At 43.0% G+C, this 23,022-nt stretch overlaps 4 protein-coding genes and 1 pseudogene across 4 annotated transcripts; 2 read left to right on the top strand and 3 right to left on the bottom strand.

Annotated features, from left to right (window-relative positions):
- The first annotated feature begins 1,156 nt into the window (after positions 1-1,156).
- Positions 1,157-2,338, top strand: LOC108063216 (microfibril-associated glycoprotein 4-like). The gene is made up of 2 exons (XM_017150249.3): positions 1,157-2,051; positions 2,112-2,338. Exons 1-2 carry the CDS (start codon positions 1,171-1,173, stop codon positions 2,245-2,247), a joined length of 1,017 nt encoding a protein of 338 aa, XP_017005738.2. The 5' UTR covers positions 1,157-1,170; the 3' UTR covers positions 2,248-2,338.
- A 597-nt stretch (positions 2,339-2,935) lies between these two features.
- moon (moonshiner) lies at positions 2,936-3,484 on the top strand. Its single transcript, XM_017150195.2, has one exon. The coding sequence runs from the start codon at positions 2,936-2,938 to the stop codon at positions 3,482-3,484; it is 549 nt and encodes a 182-aa protein (XP_017005684.2).
- A 2,344-nt stretch (positions 3,485-5,828) lies between these two features.
- On the bottom strand, positions 5,829-7,236 carry LOC108063207 (uncharacterized). The gene is made up of 3 exons (XM_017150237.3): positions 7,112-7,236; positions 6,847-7,054; positions 5,829-6,791 (listed from the first exon to the last, which is right to left on the bottom strand). Exons 2-3 carry the CDS (start codon positions 7,015-7,017, stop codon positions 6,465-6,467), a joined length of 498 nt encoding a protein of 165 aa, XP_017005726.2. The 5' UTR covers positions 7,018-7,054; positions 7,112-7,236; the 3' UTR covers positions 5,829-6,464.
- Positions 7,237-7,446: 210 nt separating this feature from the next.
- Positions 7,447-8,694, bottom strand: LOC108063182 (ubiquitin carboxyl-terminal hydrolase isozyme L5 pseudogene; annotated as a pseudogene).
- An 8,552-nt stretch (positions 8,695-17,246) lies between these two features.
- Positions 17,247-22,272, bottom strand: Muc11A (Mucin 11A). Its single transcript, XM_044396101.2, has 4 exons — positions 22,199-22,272; positions 20,905-21,754; positions 19,882-20,757; positions 17,247-18,924 (listed from the first exon to the last, which is right to left on the bottom strand). The coding sequence occupies exons 1-4, from the start codon at positions 22,238-22,240 to the stop codon at positions 17,444-17,446; spliced, it is 3,249 nt and encodes a 1,082-aa protein (XP_044252036.1). The 5' UTR covers positions 22,241-22,272; the 3' UTR covers positions 17,247-17,443.
- Between the last annotated feature and the right edge of the window lie 750 nt (positions 22,273-23,022).

The raw sequence follows: 23,022 nt of genomic DNA on the forward strand, positions 1-23,022 counted from the left end.
CACAAAGGCGTGTCTCCGTGTGCCTTTTGATATCGGATTTCATTTATAATTAGCTGCAAAGTTAACGGTTGCCAGCCATACCTTGACTTGTGGTTGGTGTGGCCCCGGTCAAGTAATTTGCTTGTCAGTGGGTTCCCGGGGTTCTAGGGGCACTGCACTGCAGGAGGGGGTTTATGGGGTTGGAGTGCCCCAATGTTTACTCTTCCTTGGTCCCTGTGACGTCTCACATGACACTGAATCGGTCTGTCACCCTCACTGTTCTCGTTAAAGTGCCACTTTAAGGCATTGATCAGCTATCGCATATCTACTTACATAATATTGGAGTTCTACTCTTCTTAAATTCTATTTTTTATCAAATAGATTCTCCTTATAAATATTGTAAGACCAATAAATTATAAATTCTAACTATTGGAGTTCTACTCTTCTTAAATTCTATTTTTTATCAAATAGATTCTCCTTATAAATATTTTGGGACCAATAAATTATAAATTCTAACTAATATTAGTAATTCTTCTACATTGAGTGCCACTTTAAGGCATTGATCAGCTATCGCATATCTACTTACATAATTTTGGAGTTCTACTCTTCTTAAATTCTATTTTTTATCAAATAGATTCTCCTTATAAATATTTTATGACCAATAAATTATAAATTCTAACTATTGGAGTTCTACTCTTCTTAAATTCTATTTTTTATCAAATAGATTCTCCTTATAAATATTTTATGACCAATAAATTATAAATTCTAACTAATATTAGTAATTCTTCTACATTGAGCGTCAGTTTATAACAGACATTCTTTGGAATTTTGAAAAATATTTGGAATACATTTTGATTGTAAGTTAAATTTTAAAATTAAAGCCTTCCTTATGTTAGAGCTTAAAAATGATCGATATTTTCGACATTTATTTAAGCTCTACCTTATGTACAAACTTTTTCTATAAATGGTTGAAAATGTCATGAATACATAACTGGTAGTCCAGTTTTGTAATATAATTTTTGCCTATGCAAGAGTAGAATTGATGATTCAGTTCAGTAAATGGTCGGCCGATTTCGATGTTTTGCAATCTCAATCTCTCACTTCTTATCTCTGTTTATATATATTGTAGGTATATGGTTTCTGCTTTGTTTATTTAAAATTAGTCTTGAATTGACGCTGCTCTCGTTCGCAATGAAATCCGGGCTTGTAGTGATTGTTCTTTTCCTTTTCCTTCTGAAAGAACATCCTTTAGCTGGTGCAAACTCAATCAAGGATGTATCAAAGGAATCCATTTATGAGAGTGCTGAAAACAAATCCAACAGTTATTGTTTTTCGATCTTTAAGCCTATTCTTGATTATTTCGTGAAAAATGCCGACGAAGCCAAAGCTGAATTGAGAAAGACCATTGAGGACTTACAGAGTCAGTTGAAAAATGCGAAGGATCGAATCGAAGTAAAAGATATACTTATGAGTGTGAAAGATGAAAACATCTCGGACCTACGGAACCACATTAAATCGCTTGAGACAACGCTATCGGAAAGATCCAAACAGCTTTCGGAGTGCCGTGAGTCTGATTTTCCGGACACATGTCCCAGTGGCGGAGCGAATGAGGTTTACCAAATAAAACCTCGGGGAATGGAGCCATTTAAGGTGCCCTGTGTGTCCTCTGCAGCCGGTTGGACGGTAATCCAGAGACGTTTCGACGGATCCGAGAACTTCGACAGGAACTGGACAGATTATAGACAAGGATTTGGAAATATCAGGGGAGAATTTTTCATTGGCCTGGAGAAACTACATCGAATGACCGTCGCTCGACCCCACGAACTCTACATTAAGCTGGGCAAGGTGGACGGATCCACCAGTTACGCTCGCTATGATGACTTTCAAATTGGCAGTGAAGCAGAGTCGTATGAGCTGAAGAAGACGGGGAAGTACTCCGGAGAAGCCGGTGACTCCATTGCAATGCATCTTGGTAATAAGTTTTCCACATTTGATCGGGATAATGACAGGGATACCAGACATTGCGCCGGTAACAAATGCGGTGGTTGGTGGTACAATGACTGTGCTCAAAGGTTTGCCTGCTCAATACCAATTAAATTACATTTTATTTATAAAACCTCTTTAAATTACAGTTCGCTCAATGGACAGTACTATAAAAATGGCCAAAGTGACGAAAAAAATGGAATTAATTGGGCTTCATGGCATGACTATACCTATACGATCTCGCTAACCTTTGCCGAAATGATGATAAGGCCCAAATCCCTGTGAGCCGCATATTTTGCTTAATGCTGCACAAACGTATAAAAAATTTTAATTTTAATACAAGAATGATTAATTTCTAAATATACTTACGATTCGAATTTATACTTCTTAATACCCGTGATTCAGGAACCATCAGTTAGCTTTTATTATCAGTTGGAACATTTTATTATGTTTTTAATTATTTTTAAAGACCCTATGAAGTTCAACGAATTGCGTTCCAACCGCAAATGCTTATCTCTGTTTTTCAGTAAATTTAAAGGTTCTTTTGACTCGAGTCTTAAGTGACTTCTCTGACCTTAAATATATGTACACATTATACATACAAAAAAATAACTTTTTTTAATTAACATAGACAAATTATTACTTTACTGTGTCCTTCCCTTTCATATATATTTATTTATATAAGGCTAAGTTTAAATGAAAGTCCTTCAGCCTTCAGCTCTTGAAAGTCTAAATATTCCCTTGCCTAAATTTTTTAATTTCTATAGCAAATATACTAAAGTTGTTGGTATTTTTTTAAATATTTTTCGGTGTATTAAAAAAATGAAAGCTCAAGACGAAACATCGATAACCACGGTATCGATCTATCGGTTGCGGAATCATCTCCGAGCGTCCCATCTCTATTAGGCGCTATTTTTCGCAAGAAGTGAAGTTAAGTTTTTCGGAGAAGATTTGAGAAATTCCATATATCCCAATGGCCGGTCGCCTGAGTAAGCTGTTGCCCACCGATGGCGTTTTTATACCGGAGTCGCGCCGCTTCCCGCAGGAACTGATGGCCAGCGTGATGGAGGGACTGCGCGACGACTTGGGAGAACTGAGCCTCGGGGATCGCAAGTCGCTGGAGGAATTGCATAGGATTTGGTCGGGGAAGATGGCCAACCGCCTGCCGGAATCGAATCCGCGTCCGCCGTCGCCGAAGAAGCGCCGCCTGCGGGGCAAGAAGAACGACCCGCCGGCGAAGAGTCCAGCGGAACCGCCGGAGGAGGAGCGCGAGGAGCGCAATGTCTTCGAAATAGACGACGACGAGATCGTCACCAACCGCATCTGCGTTCCGCGGAAGCGTTCCCATTGGAAGCTGCGCTACTTCGACATCAAGATGCCCGCCTACGTCCTCAAGAGGGGCTTGCTCAATGAGCACTTCAACTGGGAGATTCTCGAGGGGATCATGTCCGCCCCCGACGAGGAGGCCACCGCCATGTTCCAGCAGTTCGTGGACGATGTGGTCAAGGATCTGACGCCCTAAGTCGTAGCTTTCCTTATGTAGTATTGATTACTCACATATTTAGGTTTTTTTTCAATATTTATAATTAGCTTCCTACGGATAAAGTTCGGGATATAACTTTATTAAGTCCATTTTACGTTTAACAAACGTATTTACATACCTAAAAATACATGTTAGGTTTATTGTTCATAGTCCTTGTGTCAAAATTTTGTAGCCTTTGCATTTTTGTACTCCATAGTCTATAACATATGTATATACGATCTTTTGGTTTTCAAGAATGATTTGCCCTTAATTTCTTATTTGATATTTTTTTTCGTTTAATGTGTACAAATAATAAGTAAAATCAAGAATGATTTATTCCTTATTTATCTTTATATTTTAGAGTCTTTTTAATTTAAAATGTAAAAATAATAGGTGAAATCAAGAATTTTCCTTCCTTATTTATCTGTATACTTTGGAGTCTTCTTTCGTTTAAAGTGTAAAAAGATTAAGTAAAATATTATTTTAACAAACATATCAATTAATAATGTTTAAAATGATCAAGAATACTAAATAATCTTTTAGTTTTTAAGAAGGATTCATTCTTAATTTATCTTTTTATTTGTAGTTATATTTTCGTGTGTAAAAATAATAAGTAAAATACTGTTTTAATAAACATCTTAATAACAAATTTTAGAACACGTGATGAATACATTTGAAAACTTCTAGTAGAATCAGAAATAAGTATCTACCATGCCAACTCGAAAGGCTTACCAATTAAAAGCAAACATATTGAAAAATACAGCACTGCTAATAAACTTTGCGCAGCCCATGTCTCCTGTGGCAAATCAAAAGCGCTTTGCCCCCATTTCATTCCTGCTCCGAAACATGGAGAAGTTACAAAGTAAATTCCACGCCCGGTTGCCAAGTGGTGGTCCAAATTAACAGCTAATTACGTGCGAACGAGAACTCCGGAGGGGATGGGGGAGGTCCGGGCCACGGGGTGCTCGGAAAATTGGGTAAAATGGAAAAAGGGGCAGTGCACACCAAACACGTACAGCGGCTAAGTGAGTAGAGGGGGGGCGAGACAGATAAAGGGGGTCGGACAGCGAGTCAAACATCATTTGAATACAAAATTGCCCTTGAAAAGGGTTTCGCCTGCCTCACACAAAAGGCAAAAAACTGCCAAAAATGGCAACGTAATACGAAAAACAAATAGAAAATCCAAAGTCCCGTCGAGGCGACAACAAAAGTGACAAATTAGTCAGGGGCGACGACACTAAAAGCGTTACAATTAGGACAGGGCACTCCGGAGTATCCCTTAAGCCTCCACAGTTTATCGCAAAACAGTCTAACTTTCATAATACGCAAAGCCATCTGATATATTTATAAACTTTCGACACAAGTCAGCAGCAAAAAAGGGGCTCGTTTTAGGTGAAAGTGGAATATGATGGTGCTTTAAGCATAATTTAGTTCAGATGTTATTCAAATTGAATCAGAAATAGAAATTGTTTACCATCTTATAAAATAAAAAAATATAAATATAGTTTCATATCTTAAATTGAAATAAATAGTCTATACAATATATATAATGTTATAAATAATATGCCCAAAGCTAGGAGACTACAAACGTTTTTGTTAAATAAATAACAAGAATAGCAAAGATAACAACAAAATATATCAAAAATAGGTTTTTATGTTTCAAAATTAAATCTCCTTTATTATAATTATATTTTTGAGCTTGAAAAAACTGAAGCTTTTTTCTTTTTCTCAGTGCAATGGTAATTAAAATTCTAAGAGCAGTGTGCACTTGCTGTTGCTGGGATATAATGATGATGATGTGGTCCATGCCGAATTTCCAATTGCGGTTTTTGTCATAATACAGCCTTCCAAAACTCCGAAAGCCCCCATCTCTTTGCATATTTACAGGCTTTATTGTCGGCTACAAATAACAAAGCATTAAGGATTGCACGATGCTAGTAAGATAGCGAATTTTACAGCTGCGACAGAAATATTAGTTCATACAAAGGAACTCTTAATTAATATAATATAGTTTTTAAAGTGCAATAAAATAATCTATGTTTTGATTCTCTGTTCTTAACAATTACAAGAAAAATCAGTTTAGTGTATTATTATTAGTTACTCATCAATTTTGTGGTATAAGTTTTCTATACTTAAATGAATTGGTTAACTTCAAATAAGAAGTCGAACATAGATATAGAGTATATACATATATGTACATTTGTAGTTTTTTGTTAAACTATTTAATACAAGTTAATTGAATTTGTTTAAGTGAATCAATAAAAAAAAAAACTATACCAAGAAAATAATTACGTATTGAAAAGTCAATAAATAAGTAAGAAAATCTTAAAAAATTAAAGTTGGAATAGATAATCTAAATTTTGGAGAGTAATTATAAAAAGAAGAAAAACTTAAAAAAATTAAGTTGGAATAGAAAAAATACATATTGAAAAGTAAACATAGCAGAAAATCTAAAAAATAAATTAAAGTTTGAATAGAGCCAACATTATAGGATACTTTTGCTAATAATTATTTTCTTAACTAAACCTATTTTGTCAGCCGCAAAAAAAATAGATATAGAGTATATATGCACATACATGTACATTTGTAGTTTTTTGTTACACTATTTAATACAAGTTAATTGAATTTGTTTAAGTGAATCAATTCAAAAAATAACAATACCAAGAAAATAATTACGTATTGAAAAGTCAATATATAAGTGAGAAAATCTTAAAAACAAATTAAAGTTGAAATAGAAAAACTACATAAAATCTAAAAAAAAAATTAAAGTTTGAATAGAGCGAAAATTATAGTAAACATTTGCTAATAATTATTTTCTTAACTAAACCTATTATGTCAGCCGCAACTGTGAAGAGTTTTTGTGGAATTGCATGAGCTCCTTGCAGTCCATTTGAATGCAAGGCCTCCAGTTTTAGTTGGTCTTATCGGGCTGGAGAAATTAACGCCTTAAGTGCGGCATTTGCATTTGTGTTTCCGCGGATTAGTGTAATTTTTCTGGCTCTTCGATGTCGTTAGTTTCTTGGCCTTCCATTTCAGTTGTGGGATAATCCAGTTTGGGGTCTTCCCCCAGAGGATCGGTGGAGTCCGGCTCCGTACGTTCATCCAGGATCGGCTTTTCGTCCATGGGATCGGTGGAGTCCGGCTCCTTCGACTTAACGGTAAAGATACCGAAAGAGGTCGGTATTTCGAGCTCCTCGTCGCCGTTCACCTTGACCCCGAAGGACAGGTCGTCGCCCACGGATATCTCCCGCAATCCCAATCCTATTCGCTCCTCCGAATAGTTCAGGAACACGCCATTGAGGGCTTCCTTTGGGGTTGGCAGAGGATTAGCATGGGTTCTTCAATCGCATAGAGGAACTCACCAGCTCCTTGATGAAAATCTGACCGCGCTTCACCAGGATGATGGCGTGGAATCGGGACATATAGTCGTACTTCATTATCCAGCTGCAGGTGGAGTGGCGTCCCAGAGTGTTTACGCCCTCGAGCAGGAAAACCTGATCGCCCGTGAGCACGTGCTCCAAGTAGAACACCATTTTCCACGAAATTTCCAACGATTCGGTTAGCTTAAAACTAGTAAACAAAAATATTGTCTTCTTCTTATATCTCTTTCAAAACGATGCCGCTTACCAGGGATGGCCAATCAATCGATTGTAGTCGATAACTCAAATTCTACTTTAATCCTAATTACTATCAACCGTTTCATTAGTTTCTGAAAAACCAACTTCTCACATAGTTATCTTTTTTATTAAGACAAATTATGCTACGGCAGTGTGTTTGGTATTTTAAAATACAGATTAATCTTAATCTACTTATCACTTACTTCATGACGATTAGAAAAACTTTAAATCGATAGGTCACTTAATTTTAGAACATTTTTGAATGTTTTTATGTTGCCGTTGCAATTTTCAACCGATTAAAAGGGATTTTGTATTGTACATTTAATTTAATTTATTCGAAAAGCGATAGGTATATTTTAAATACCTGCTGAGATAAGCGGAAACACTCGGAGATTTTTCCAGAGAATATAAGACCGGTTAAGATGACTTCAAAATTGAAATCACTGTCCTTGGGCTTCCTTGAGCTTAAGGCCGGCGCACCTGGACACCTGGCTCTGGATGGCCCGCTGCTTGGCCTTCTCGTAGATGGGCATCAGCTGGCCGGTCTCGCCCAGCTGCTTCAGCAGCTCGACGATGAAGGGCAGATAGTTGTGGCGCCGCCGGAGGTTCTCCTGGCGGTAGCGGCGCTTCTTGTCCTGCTCGAATCTCACGTAGGTCCTCAGGCTGGCGATCTCCGCCTGCCGCTCCGAGTGGCTCAGCGGCGACGGCTGGTGGACGAGCAGCTGGATCTGCCGCTCGTAGCTCCGCTGGCGATCCGAGACCAGGGCCATCAGGTTGAAGTGGATCTCCCCGACGCTGTAGCGCTGCATGCGGGCCTCGATGATGGGTCTCACCACGTCCAGCCAGTTCTGGTCCCTGCCGATCTCGGCCAGCTCGATGGGACCCTCGTGCAGCCCGTCCAGCTCGAACAGACGGCCCCTAATGGGCATGTAGCCCACGAAGTGGTAGACATCCTCGTCCGGCGGCGCCATCCGCATGTCCAGCTCGAAGAGCACGGGTCGGGCGAAGGAGTTGTGCACTTGGCGGATCTTCTCCTCGTTGCTCAGGCAGAGGCCCCGGGTCACGGGGTCCAGGTCCTGGCAGAAGCGCTTGAAGCCGTTCAGAGTGTCGCCCAGATCGACGTCCGGGTGGCGGAGGTTCAGCAGGAGACTGAGGAGGGCCTGCGTGGCACAGGCATTCGGGATCACCTGGCGGGCGAAGAAGATGTCGCTCCGATCGCGCACCACGCGACCGGCGGGCTTGTCGTCCTGCACCCACTTGAACAGGAAGATCAGGCCGTGGATGGGCTCCAGGTGGTGGAAGGCGTCGGCGTCCAGGGTCCAGATCTCCTCCACCTGGGCGCCCGTGCAGCCGAAGCCCCGAATCAGTTCGGTGAAGACCCCCGGGTCGCTCTCGATGAGGCACCAGCTGCTGTCGGGCTCCTCTTTGGATCCTCCTCCTCCTCCTGATCCTGATCCTGCTACTGGATTTGCTTCCGCCATCCTAGCTGTAATTTAGCAATTTCAACAACAGATCCTGGTGGACAACAAACGATGAGCTCAGAATTTTGGGGTTTGTTTGGAGTTTTTGTGACACATGAAACGGAAAGGATTAAAAATAAGTAAACTTTTGACTAGTTTTCTGATGGAATTAATTCTGTGTTTAATGAATGCGGTGAACTCTATTTTTACCCAGGTTAAAATATCTATAAAACTTTTAATAGAAATTAAAATTGAATTAAATATACAAAGCTTGATGCTAAAATTGGTACAGTTGGACTTATTAAAAAGATTCTAATTTTATGTTTAATGAAAACTAATAATTATTAATTAAATTATTTTATATTTCAATTGGTGCTTTAAACTCCACAAATATTTGCATTTTTCTTTGTTTAATTTGTTATTAGAATATAGGATTGTGTAAGAAGAACGTGCGTTCGATAACTTCCAATTTGAAATGAGTACTTTTGCGTTCGATAACTCCCACTCAAGAGTGAGTACTTCGTATTCGATAGCTCCCGCACGTTGTGCAACACTGATCGCTTTGGCAAGAAGAAGCATCAAGCTTCTGCATAAATAATTGGCGGAATAATTGGCTCTGTTCCGGCGTAATTAGCCGGTATTCACGGAATTCACGGAATCCCTTCACCATGATGACAACGCGGGCGAGGCCAAAAGTCAAATAGCGGGGCCAAATGCAGTGAGCCAAAAATAATGAACTCCAAATGAAGTAGAACAAAAAGAAAACACAGTTTTAATTATTCATACACTTGCCAGAAAAAGTATGCGTACAAATATTTTCCGCAACTTTAGAGCTTAAAAAAACGTCTTAAAAAAATTCGTAAAAATGTCATTTTAATTTTAACATTTAGTACACATATTAAGCTTTAATTTGACGTAACTTATTAATTTCTAGCACCTTTACTTTTCCTAATATAAATAAAAATGTACAAATTGGCCGGATTTCGCATCAGAAAAAGTATGCGTACAAATGCATATGGTATTAGAAAAAGCCATATTTTGGGCAAAGTACGTCGAGTTTAGTACGGAGTTTGATACCCTTTATGTTTTATAACTTCAGTCTACATATTCGTCATCGATTGGACCAATGTCCTTGCATCCATCGCCGTTATTTGATTCCATTCCTCGACATTGAGTTTTTTCAGGATATCCTTGGATGCAAGGGTCTGAAGGCGAGTCCTGCCCTCCAGGACATCACAAAAATGCTTTACGGGATTGATATATACTATTTTGATGGCGAATGTAGCTGTTTTACACATAAAAGCTTTGTTTTGTGGGCGCAATGTTTAGGTTCGTTGTCCTCTTGGTACCAAAAGTCCTTTTCGAGTCCCACTTTCAGGACGCTTTAATTTCTTGTCTTAAAGTGCATAAAACAACCAACAAAATGAGGTATCGTTTATTAAAATCGGTCAACAACTTAACGAGAAATGGCTAGCCATATAACCAAACAAACAACTGCTTTGGCGTAATGCACGAATTTCATACGAATTTCAAAAAAAACTAACCTTCTATCTAAATAAGAAAGTTTTTATACCCATTTCTCGTTAAGTTGTTGACCGATTTTAATAAACGATACCTCATTTTGTTGGTTGTTTTATGCACTTTAAGACAAGAAATTAAAGCGTCCTGAAAGTGGGACTCGAAAAGGACTTTTGGTACCAAGAGGACAACGAACCTAAACATTGCGCCCACAAAACAAAGCTTTTATGTGTAAAACAGCTACATTCGCCATCAAAATAGTATATATCAATCCCGTAAAGCATTTTTGTGATGTCCTGGAGGGCAGGACTCGCCTTCAGACCCTTGCATCCAAGGATATCCTGAAAAAACTCAATGTCGAGGAATGGAATCAAATAACGGCGATGGATGCAAGGACATTGGTCCAATCGATGACGAATATGTAGACTGAAGTTATAAAACATAAAGGGTATCAAACTCCGTACTAAACTCGACGTACTTTGCCCAAAATATGGCTTTTTCTAATACCATATGCATTTGTACGCATACTTTTTCTGATGCGAAATCCGGCCAATTTGTACATTTTTATTTATATTAGGAAAAGTAAAGGTGCTAGAAATTAATAAGTTACGTCAAATTAAAGCTTAATATGTGTACTAAATGTTAAAATTAAAATGACATTTTTACGAATTTTTTTAAGACGTTTTTTTAAGCTCTAAAGTTGCGGAAAATATTTGTACGCATACTTTTTCTGGCAAGTGTATTTCATTAGTGAGCAGCACAGGAACAGAAACGCAGGTGAAGGCGATGCGATGCGATGGCAAAGGCAAAGGCGAAAGGCGTGTGCCATCTAAAATTTATAAAAATCAAAGAAAGCACTGCGAGCTCAAAGGAATCCAGTCCCCGGAGGCCGAAATCGGAATACCCTTACTTTGTTTACATTGGAGATACATACGAGTGAATATTCAAAAGGAATCGCATGTATATTTCCTAAAAAAAAATTATAAACAGCTAAAAGTAATATTAAAAATTAAAAGTATTATTCTATAAATTAATTTAATATTATTTAAAAAATATTTAAAAATAATATTCTATAAATTAATTTAATAATCTTAAATTAGGACAAAATAAATCGTATTAATATGAACCTTTTCTAGCAAAGTTACATGTATAAAATTAATTTCCCATTTAAATTAACCGATTCACAATAATTAATTAAATTAGTTGTATATTAATTTACATTGTACATGTACTAAATCATGTATGCAAGAAACTACTTAATATAAATAGTCGGGTTCGTTTAGTTCTCATAAATAATAGCGTCTAATTATTCCTAAATATAATTTATCTTAACCAACGAAGAAAAACATTATTTTATAATCACCATAATCTCTTATCAAAACAATATTCTTAGCATAAATAATTTCTTAGAGATAATATATAATAGTATATATACTAGCTACTACCTATAACACCAAAAATGATTTCCCAGAAAGGTTTAATATAAATACCATACATCTTTACTTTATATTTTATAGACCTGGAAAAGACTCTTTAACTGCGTGGCAAACCTCTGCAGGAAAGCCAGCGAACTCCGGAAGAGTAAAACCAAAAAAAGAGGACGTGGAGCAGGAGGTCAGCTCCGAGTAAAACAAAAGGGAAATGTCGAAAACGAATCTGGATACACATCATCATTTGTCTTGGCGGGATGGAGGCGGCGGTGGCGGCGACGAAGGCAAAGGCAGTGGCTCCATTTAGGCCAGGCACATTGATGAATGAAGTGCGTAGTGGCTGAAAGGCCAAAAGGCAGGCCGCATTAAAAATGCACACGCAATCAGAAAATTCTTCACGACGGTCTCATAAGCTGAGGACTCAGGAAGCCAGGAGCCCCGACTCCGTGAGCCGCCAGGTGATGGATCAGCTGCCTCAGATAAGACAGGCGGAGAAGGACAGGAAGGAGCCGAGAGCCGAGGAGCCGCCGTGGTAATGAGTGAGTTGAATTGGGGCTGCTGCTTCTGCTTCTGCTGCTGCCGTCAAATGTTGTAAACCCTCTTTTGAGCCGGGCCTCTCGCCTCTTGGCGGCAATTTATAATTTGTTTGAGGGCTTTCAGCGGCCTTTCAAGGCAATTACCCCGCTCGGCGCTCGACGGACACCCGGACACCCTGGCTTTACCTTTGGCAGCAACACCTTCGCAGCATTTCGGCTTGACTGGCTGCGAACTTTGGCACCCACGGTGGCCAGGATTCGGGTTCGCTTACTGGGTCAAAGTGTTGGTCATCCCAACCCTCTTGTATATACATCCACATATATAATGGAACCGCCGTGTTTTCTTTCACGGAGCCCATTCATTCAGCCAGGATTTGTGAGTGCACTCAGGAAAAGAAGGGTAAGTCTTCTAGATAAATTCAGTTTCCCTATGAAAATTAGTATAATTTATACAGAAAAAATTATCTTTAATATTAGATCTGGTGGATTTTATAGAAAACCTCCTTATATCTATTAACATTTGTTTGAAACACGTTTTATAAATTTATTAATTTATTTAATCCATCACTTAAGAAAGAAGGGTAAGTCTTCTAGATAAATTCTGTTTCCCTATGAAAAATAGTATAATTTATACAGAAAAAATTATCTTTAATTTCAGATATGGTGGATTTAATAGAAAACCTCCTTATATCTATTAACTTTTGTTTAAAACATGTTTTATAAATTTATTAATATATTTAATTCATCATTTAGCCAGGATTTGTCTCTGCACTCAAGAAAAGAAGGGCAAGTCTTCCAGATACATTCAGTTTCTATTAAATTTTGTGTAAGACACGTTTTATAAATTTGTTAATATATTTAATCCATCTGAGTGACAGGGATATCCGTTTAAAAACAGTGCCTTAGGCTTATCTCGCTTTGGTATTTTGAATTTATATTAGAATACCCTGAATACCATGTCTTTCAACTAGAAACAAATTCAATTTTTTTTGTCAAAAGAGCTATTTATGTAATAAACAATTTTCTAAAAGTGTGGCTCTTCTGGTCAGTTAATGTAAACGTGGATGCTGACCCGTACGGATAAGCCGCCGATATGCACAGATTTCCCATTGACAGGAAAGGGACTTTCGCTCATTCTCAACTCCTCGAGTCGAAGGAATGGCGTAGGTTCCAGACATTTGTGAATCTGTATTAAAATTCAAGCTCTTTCATGCTATTAATATTCCATTGCGTATTCGCGCGAGAATATATTCCATTTTTAATAACACGAAACTTGATGAAAATTTTATAAATAAAAGGCATGGATAGGATATGCAGGGGTAGCTGTTGCCAGATGCCTCCTGCTCCTGCTCCTCGGTTGTCGGCGACAGAAGAGGAAAGAAATGGAAAGCTCAGAAGTCAAAGCAAACAGGGTAAAATTCACTGGGGCCAAGGAACCAAGCCAAGCCAAACCAAACCGAACCGAACCGAACCTCAAGCATTGTAGGAATACGGGAATACACAGGAGCTGGATAAATTGCGCAATGAACCCCATTTGGGGGGCGAGGGAAAGTTGGGAGCACACACTCCCTCGAAGGAAAACAAAGAAAAAACAATTGAAATGTGAATATTAAATATACAAGTACAAGTTGCCCGTTAGTGAGCTCCGCCATTGTTTGTTGCAGCACCTTGCAGGCGGCGGCGGCACAGATCCACAAACACCCACGAAACCACCCAAACCGCCCAAACCACCCACCGCTTGGCGGCAAACTCCCCGCGGCGTCATTGTGCTTCCTGGCAGGCGGCAGTGGAAAATGCCATTTGATGGCATTTAGATGGGATCGCTGATTGATGTTACTGGCTTCTTCTCGAATTCCCAAAGCCAGACCCGTGCTCTGGGCACTGGGGTGTGGGTCAGTTGGGTTCTCAGTGGATGGAGATGGAGGGCTTCTGTGGGCGCTTAAGAAGTATGCGAAAGGTGGCTCAACGGAAATCAACTAGGCGGAAAGATGTCTTGAGTAAGCATTAGTGATAAGGTGACGTAGGATGAGTAGGAGTTTTAGATTGCTATAGTAATTCTGCGAGGTATTTTACTTTCAAGTATATGACTTCTTAAGAGTCAATGAAATTATCAAAATGTTGGTTGAAATCAAAACTATTTCTCTTAAATGCAAATTTCAAAAGTTAGGATCATACTTAAATTTAAAGTGACTCAGGATTAAAAGGTTCAGAAATTAGTCTGTATTATTATACTATTTTTTTTTAACATTTCTAAAGTTGAAACAACCTTTAAATATTATTAACATTGTTTCTACTTCTACTCTACGAATGTTATCCCTATGTAAACCAACTGAAACCCTCAGCTTAAACTGAAATCAGCTCCGAAAGTGTGTCGATTTGCTGGACCAATAGAGTTAAGTCAGTTTAGTGGGTTGAATCCTTTATTTTTCAGTCCATCCATCCAGCTTTCCATCGCCGGCGATAACTTAATCTAACCCAAGTTACTTTTACATGGACGTCAACCTATATATAACCGGGGATTTACATAGGAGCCCTTATGCCATAGGACCCAGCATATGTGTAATGCATGCAACGAGGCACATTAATTAAATAAAAATTGATTTTCCAAGCGCATGAAATGCAATCAACGGCCTGGCTTCAAGTGGGTCCATGTGGCCAGGATGCCGGCCTGGATTCCATGCCGGACTTTGGACTGTGGACCCTGGATTCCATGCTCCATGGACGCCCAGCCACTCCTCTCCATCCACTGCGTCGTGTTGTCAAATGGAGTTAACAAAGTTTACGCTTTTTGCGCGCCGCTGTCTCATTCTGTTGTTGCTGCTGCTGCTGCTGCACTGCTGGCTTTATTTTTTGTGCTGTTGTAGTTGGTTTTTTTTTGTGGCTCCTCCTCGTTTTTTGTTGCATCGTATGCATAAGTATATAATGTGCAGCTGGCTGGACATGGGTGGGTGAGTCGGGCGGTCAGGTCCTGTAGGTCCTGTAGCTCCGTCCTGTAGCCATGGTGCCCGTCGACCGTCGCCCGTCGCCGGTCCGTTTCGCCTTTTATCCGTTTGGCCACAACGGCGGCAATGAGTTTAATGTGCGCTGTCGCTTTTTGGCCGTATTTAAACCACAGCAAGTCATCAGGCAAATTGAATTTTCAACGTATGGTCGCACATTGCGTTGCACCACTCCGTGTCACGACACCACCCACTCATCCCTCCCCCTATCTCTTTCTGACCCCTACTTGTTCTGTTCTTAACCCTCGTTATTTGACATTTTCTTTTCGTAATTTTCCTTTTATTGATCTTTGTTTCTTTCTGATTTTTCATATCTTAAACAGCTCTTTAGTTTATTTTTTTTTTTAATTTAAATACGTTTAAGTCTAGAACATATAAACATATTTTCTTTATAGTTGGACAGATATTTTATATATATCTTTATATTCTGAATTAATTTTTAGTTAAAGGTTTTTGTTTTAATTTAAATACGTTTAAGTCTAGAACATATAAACTTATTTTGTTTACAGTTAGACAGATATCTTATATATATCTTTATATTCGGAATTCATTTTCTTTGATAGAACTGATAAAGAAATATAAAGTATTCATTTGATTCAAAACGTGTCATTTCATCAGATGAAATTTTTCAAAACTACAAATATTTTAACAATCAATCAAAGTTATCAAAGCTACTGGCTCCATCTAGCGGCTGTTTCAATTTATGCCCATAACTTTTTAATGAATGGTCCGATTTAGAAAATGTATTCTACATTTTGATAGGTATTTGACAGGTGTATAATCTTAAAATAACTTAATTTATATAATGAATTGTTTTATTTAGATTTGATCGTAGAGTTTGTGTATGCATTTAGAGGCCTTGTGACCCCCTTGGCTGTTGGGGGGTTAAGGCCTTGGCTTTCCCTGTCAGACCGCAATTCTCGTGTCAGTGGCTGTATAACATTTCCATCTCGCTCTTATCAGCACGGTCAGCGACGGTCCCTTATACCCTTATACCATACCCATAAAGCCCCAAACCCAAACCCCAACGCAAACCCAAACCCACTGCATTTGCTTGCTTCGTTTCTCGTTACAAAATTACCCACGATAAAAATTGAATTACTTCGTCGTCGTCGTCGTCGTTGTCGTGGTCTCCCTGCTTTCACTCCCTGCAAAGTGTTGGGCTTGCTCTTGACGCGCCCATGTCCCCCGTCCTTGATCCTCCTCCTCCTTCTCCACATCCTTCTCGTCCTGCTTAGACGACACTGAAACTGTCGCCAGGCCTGGTCCTGTGTGACTCCGTCTAATGATAAATGAGCTGCAATGGATGACAGCGAATCAACTTAAGTGTATTGCTCTGCTTCACTCCCCCAACCCCTCTCTTCTTTTTCTGGCCGGGAATCCAGCAGTTGGAGGACTGGGTCTCCGGTACTCCAGCTCTATATATATCTGCCTTCTGGCCACCCGGCCACCCGGAATGCCAGCCAATGCACTTTCCCCTCGACGCTTTTTTGCTCCTGTTTACGTTTCACTTCAAAATTCTATGCTACACTAAATATTTACATAGGAAAAAAACTTGGCAAGTGTAAGTGAGATGCTTTAAGGAAGCACTGCTGGAAACTTTGCCAAAGTTCCTTCACTCATTATATGTCTTCGAGGGCGGGGGGATTGGAAGTGGAGGACATAATCAGCAAATTGGTAGGAACAAAAAGTGGTCGAGGGGCTAGACTCAAAACAGCTGTGCCGAGAGCCCATTTAGATAGTTCAAAGGCACGAAATCGGAAGGAATTGAGGATTTTCCACATGTTTGAGAACTCCAATAAGTTAGATTAGGCTTTCAGAGGCTTTTTAAAGGATTTAATAATATTTAACAATACAGCCTCTGATATACTGGAATATTATAAATTCTATATAATCGGAAAAAGTTTAGATGGGATAATTAAGGTTTTATTAGATTTTAAAGATTCAACAACAACATTACCTATAAAAACTGTTAAATTAAATTATTATTATTTTTCTTTTAATAATAAATACAAGTTTTTACTTGTAGCGTTAGGATATAAATAAATAAATGAAATGAAATAAAATAAGTTATTAGTGATTTCTATAGATAAACTTTATAAAAAGAGTATCCAAAAAATTACTAGGTTTCTCGAATATTTTTGAATATATCGTATCGATGATAATTCCCAAGTTATAACCCATCCAAAGAGACACATATGATTTGCCAGATTTTCATAAAGTTCAAGATTTAATGTTGAAAACAAAAAAATAAAGGTATTTTAAAATAATGAAATAAATTAGGTAGGACCAAGGTTTACAGATAGAATATCATTGCCAATATAGAAGTACAGTTGAGGCTGAGATTATCATACGGAAGCAGCAGATTTTACAGATGGGTGACTAGTACCCCCGCCCTTCTACTTCTCCAGGCAGCGGGCCTCGTCCTTGGGCAAACAGGTCTTGGCTTGCCAATCGTAGCGCTCCTTTTTGTCGCAGCGCAGGTGGGCGAACTTGTGCTTGCCGGACCGCTTCACCTCGCAGCGGTAGTATTTGCGGCAGTCGCGGACATCCGGATAGACGTCGTCCTCGTCGCACTCGTCGCCCTTCTTCAGCTTCTTGATCAGGTCCTTCACGTACTGCTTCTTCTCCTTGGAGCTCAGCTCGTCTTCGTTCTCGTTGTCCTTCTGCGACTCGTTATCCTTCTCCTCCTTGGAGTCCTTGGACTTGTCCTTCTTCTCCTGGCTGTCCTTGTCCTTCTTCTCCTTGCTGTCCTTGTCCTTGTCCTTCTCCTCGGAGCTGGGCTTCTTCTGCTCCTGCTCCTTGGACTGATCCTCGCCAGACTTGGGCTTGTCCTTCGACTTCTCGCCGGAGGCCTTGTTGCCCTCCTCAACGGAGGCGTTCTCATTGGACGCAGCTCCGCCGGCTGGTGGCACTGGGGCAGCCTGCTCTACGCTCTCGGCAGTCTCGGGATTCTGGGGCTTCTCGGGATTCTGGGCAGGAGCCTCAGTGGTGGTCACTGGCTTGGTTGGTCTCCAGCTGTTCACCCAGTTCTGCCAGTTGGGCCAGAAGGGAAGTGGACGTTGGGGCGGGTTGGCACTGCCATTGTTCAGTCCATTGCCAGGAGCAGGAGCGCCGGCACCTGAGCCTTCCTGTCCAGGAAGCTGGGGCCTCCAGTTAGGCGGCAGGATGGGAATGTTAGGGCGGACTTGCCAAGGCCAAGAGCCGCCTCCGCCAGGCAGTACAGGAATCGATGGAATGACTGAGCCAGATGGTGGACTAAGCGGCGAGTTAGGGACGACGGGAGCTCCAGCGGGGGAGTTGGAACCAGCAGGAGCACCACCAGCAAGAACGTTGGAACCAGCAGGAGCATCACCAGCAGGAACGTTGGAACCTGCAGGAGCACCACCAGCAGGAACGTTGGAATCAGCAGGAGCACCACCAGCAGGAACGTTGGAACCTGCAGGAGCACCACCAGCAGGAACGTTGGAACCTGCGGGAGCACCACCAGCGGGGACGTTGGAACCTGCAGGAGCACCACCAGCGGAAACATTAGAATCAGCAGGAGCACCACCAGCGGGAACGTTGGAATCAGCAGGAGCACCACCAGCGGGAACGTTGGAACCTGCAGGAGCACCACCAGCGGGAACGTTGGAATCAGCAGGAGCACCACCAGCGGGAACGTTGGAACCAGCAGGAGCACCACCAGCGGGAACGTTGGAATCAGCAGGAGCACCACCAGCAGGAACGTTGGAATCAGCAGGAGCACCACCAGCGGGGACGTTGGGAACAGCAGGAGTGCCAGGAGCAGCAGTGGTTACATCAGCGGGAGATCCAGGAGCAGCTGGGGATCCTTCAGCAGGAGAACCAGGAGCAGCGGTAGATCCTTCAGCAGGAGAACCTGGAGCAGCGGTAGATCCTTCAGCAGGAGCACCAGGAGCAGCGGTAGATCCTTCAGCAGCAGAACCAGGAGCAGCGGTAGATCCTTCAGCAGGAGAACCAGGAGCAGCGGTAGATCCTTCAGCAGGAGAACCTGGAGCAGCGGTAGATCCTTCAGCAGGAGAACCAGGAGCAGCGGTAGATCCTTCAGCAGGAGAACCAGGAGCAGGGGTGGTTACATCAGCAGGAGCACCAGGAGCAGCGGTAGATCCTTCAGCAGGAGAACCAGGAGCAGGGGTGCTTACATCAGCAGGAGTACCGGGAGCAGCGGTAGATCCTTCAGCAGGAGAACCAGGAGCAGCGGTAGATCCTTCAGCAGGAGAACCAGGAGCAGGGGTGGTTACATCAGCAGGAGCACCAGGAGCAGCGGTAGATCCTTCAGCAGGAGAACCAGGAGCAGCGGTAGATCCTTCAGCAGGAGAACCAGGAGCAGCGGTAGATCCTTCAGCAGGAGAACCAGGAGCAGCGGTAGATCCTTCAGCAGGAGAACCAGGAGCAGCGGTAGATCCTTCAGCAGGAGCACCAGGAGCAGCGGTAGCTCCTTCAGCAGGAGCACCAGGAGCAGGGGTGCTTACATCAGCAGGAGTACCGGGAGCAGCGGTAGATCCTTCAGCAGGAGAACCAGGAGCAGCGGTAGATCCTTCAGCAGGAGAACCAGGAGCAGGGGTGGTTACATCAGCAGGAGCACCAGGAGCAGCGGTAGATCCTTCAGCAGGAGAACCAGGAGCGGCGGTGGATACATCAGCAGGAGAACCAGGAGCAGCGGTGGATACATCAGCAGGAGCACCAGGAGCAGGGGTGCTTACATCAGCAGGAGTACCGGGAGCAGCGGTAGATCCTTCAGCAGGAGAACCAGGAGCAGCGGTAGATCCTTCAGCAGGAGAACCAGGAGCAGCGGTAGATCCTTCAGCAGGAGAACCAGGAGCAGCGGTGGATACATCAGCAGGAGAACCAGGAGCAGGGGTGGTTACATCAGCAGGAGCACCAGGAGCAGCGGTAGATCCTTCAGCAGGAGAACCAGGAGCGGCGGTGGATACATCAGCAGGAGCACCAGGAGCAGCGGTAGATCCTTCAGCAGGAGAACCAGGAGCAGCGGTAGATCCTTCAGCAGGAGAACCAGGAGCAGCGGTAGATCCTTCAGCAGGAGAACCAGGAGCAGCGGTAGATCCTTCAGCAGGAGAACCAGGAGCAGCGGTTGATACATCAGCAGGAGAACCAGGAGCAGGGGTGGTTACATCAGCAGGAGCACCAGGAGCAGGGGTGGTTACATCAGCAGGAGCACCAGGAGCAGCGGTAGATCCTTCAGCAGGAGAACCAGGAGCAGCGGTAGATCCTTCAGCAGGAGAACCAGGAGCAGCGGTAGATCCTTCAGCAGGAGAACCAGGAGCAGCGGTGGATCCTTCAGCAGGAGAACCAGGAGCAGCGGTAGATCCTTCAGCAGGAGAACCAGGAGCAGCGGTTGATACATCAGCAGGAGAACCAGGAGCAGGGGTGGTTACATCAGCAGGAGCACCAGGAGCAGGGGTGGTTACATCAGCAGGAGCACCAGGAGCAGAGGTAGATCCTTCAGCAGGAGAACCAGGAGCGGCGGTGGATACATCAGCAGGAGCACCAGGAGCAGGGGTGGTTACATCAGCAGGAGCACCAGGAGCAGCGGTAGATCCTTCAGCAGGAGAACCAGGAGCAGCGGTAGATCCTTCAGCAGGAGAACCAGGAGCAGCGGTAGATCCTTCAGCAGGAGAACCAGGAGCAGCGGTAGATCCTTCAGCAGGAGAACCAGGAGCAGCGGTAGATCCTTCAGCAGGAGAACCAGGAGCAGCGGTAGATCCTTCAGCAGGAGAACCAGGAGCGGCGGTGGATACATCAGCAGGAGAACCAGGAGCAGGGGTGGTCACATCAGCAGGAGCACCAGGAGCAGCGGTGGTCACATCAGCAGGAGCACCAGGAGCAGCGGTGGTTACATCAGCAGGAGCACCAGGAGCAGCGGTGGTTACATCAGCAGGAGTGCCGGGAGCTGCGGTTGATCCTTCAGAAGGAGATCCAGGAGCAGCGGTTGTTTCAGCCGGAGTGGTAGGGTCCGTTAAACCGGGCTCGTTAGTAGATCCTTCGGGTGCATTCGGGTCTAGTGGGGCATTGGGATCGATTGGCGTGTTCGGGTCAGCTTCACCGGGAGCAAGGGTAGTTCCCGCGGGAGCGTTGGGATCTTCTCCTGGAGCCACAGTGGTGCCTTCGGGTGCCACGGGGGTGTTGGGTTCAATGGGTGTGTTAGTGATGTCCGATCCAGGTGCCAAGGTGGTGTCCACGGGTGTTGTGTCGCCGGGAATCGTCGACTCCGTCTCTGATCCGGTTGTGGTCTCGATGGCAGCGGTGGTCGTCTCAGCGGGAGCCTGGGTGGTCTCGACTGGAGCCTGGGTGGTCTCAACCGGAGCAGGAGTCTCCGCGGGAGAAGCGCTGGATGCCGAACTTGGTCCCTCGGTGGAGATCTCTGCGCCGGCTGCGCTGGAACTGCCCTCCACCAGCGGAGCAGACTCGCTGACGGGGCTGTCGGTGATGGTGACCATCTTGGCAACGGATGCCGTCGGCGCCTCGGCGGCCGACTTGACCGGCACGCAGATCTCGAGGCCGTCGGTGACGCAGCGGGTGTTCAGTTCGCAGGGCACCACCGGACCGGAGGTCAGGTCGTCCACGCACTGCTGGTAGGAGAGGGGTCCCACGCAGACGGCGCTCTTGCCGCCGCACTTCAGTCCCACGGCGGCGGCATTCGCCTGATGGCTGGCCACCAGGGAGGTCAACTGTGGGCGAGAAAGAGGAGGGAACCCGTGTTAGTGGGTTAGTGGGCTGCTCCATGGGCTGTGGGGTCAAGGTGCACTGTTTGTGTCTCGGGACCTTAACAATTACACTGGTTTCTTTTTTCACTTGCATAGGTTACTTTCGAGTGATCGCCGAGCGCTTTGAACGTTATCCAAAGTAACAAGAGTCCCGGGAGCTACGGTTTCGGATTCGGATTCGGTTACCGATTCAATTTTGATTGGTGTTTTTTTTTTCGTTTTCGAGGCATGTGCGTATCCAAGTGCCACACCGAGTGGATTCCAATAAAATATATCAGTTAAGGTAACCAAAAAACAATGAAAACAGCAAAAAAAAATAAAACACGAATTGCGACACTGATCGATGCAAGTGATATAATAAAACTTGAATCGGTTTGATGTCCGCGTTTTCCGATATTATGCAATTACCACTAGCAACACCAGAAGTCTGGTGGATCGGTTCGTTGTCATCGTCGTCGTCGTTGGGTGTGTTTTAGGTTCGAATGAAGAATCGTTACTATCCTCTGTACGCCAACCTTCGGGGTTTTTATGCAAAAATTCTAGATATCTCCGCAGCTTCCCGAGCCAAATCTCAGCTGACGCTAGCCAAATAGACGATAATCGCTTGTTTGTCCTCTTGCCTGATAAGCGTGTGGCTAAACCAATTTATGGTATTGCGGCGCAAGTGATATGATATGATACAAAAAATCAAAAGTTAATAGGCCTAATGAAATTCAATCTGCATTTGGGATGGGATATCATACGATAGATAGACCTACAATGTAAGTCATCCAACCAACCCCATCGATGAGCCACGCACTTTATGAGTCACCTGTGTTATCTTAGAACTAACATTCTTTCTTCTCCCGGCCAATTGTTTTGACTGCCAAATACGTAATCTTAATCTTGGCCAACACTAACGCCAAGGTAAATGTTGATAAAGCGGGCTGCGCATTTCCGTTGACTGGAGTCTTTGCTTTATTTGCCCCCAGCTAGTTGAATAAACATAATAACAGATATAAAAAGAATACAACTACAGGCGTAGAATTGTCTTTCCTTTTCGCGATTTCATTTCACTCAATCGTATAACCGGGGTCGACAGCCCGCCGCCCCCACGAGTGATCACCGAGTGCAGTTTTTTCGCCAATGACGCAGGCGAACCCCACCCAAAGTTCTTCTCCTCCCGGCGAGTCTTGTTTTCGATAAGAGTTGGTATTTTTCGGTTACTGTCTCAAGATTACGCTTTAGCTGTG

The sequence above is a fragment of the Drosophila takahashii genome, chromosome X, assembly GCF_030179915.1.
Source record: "Drosophila takahashii strain IR98-3 E-12201 chromosome X, DtakHiC1v2, whole genome shotgun sequence".
NCBI lineage: Eukaryota > Metazoa > Arthropoda > Insecta > Diptera > Drosophilidae > Drosophila > Drosophila takahashii.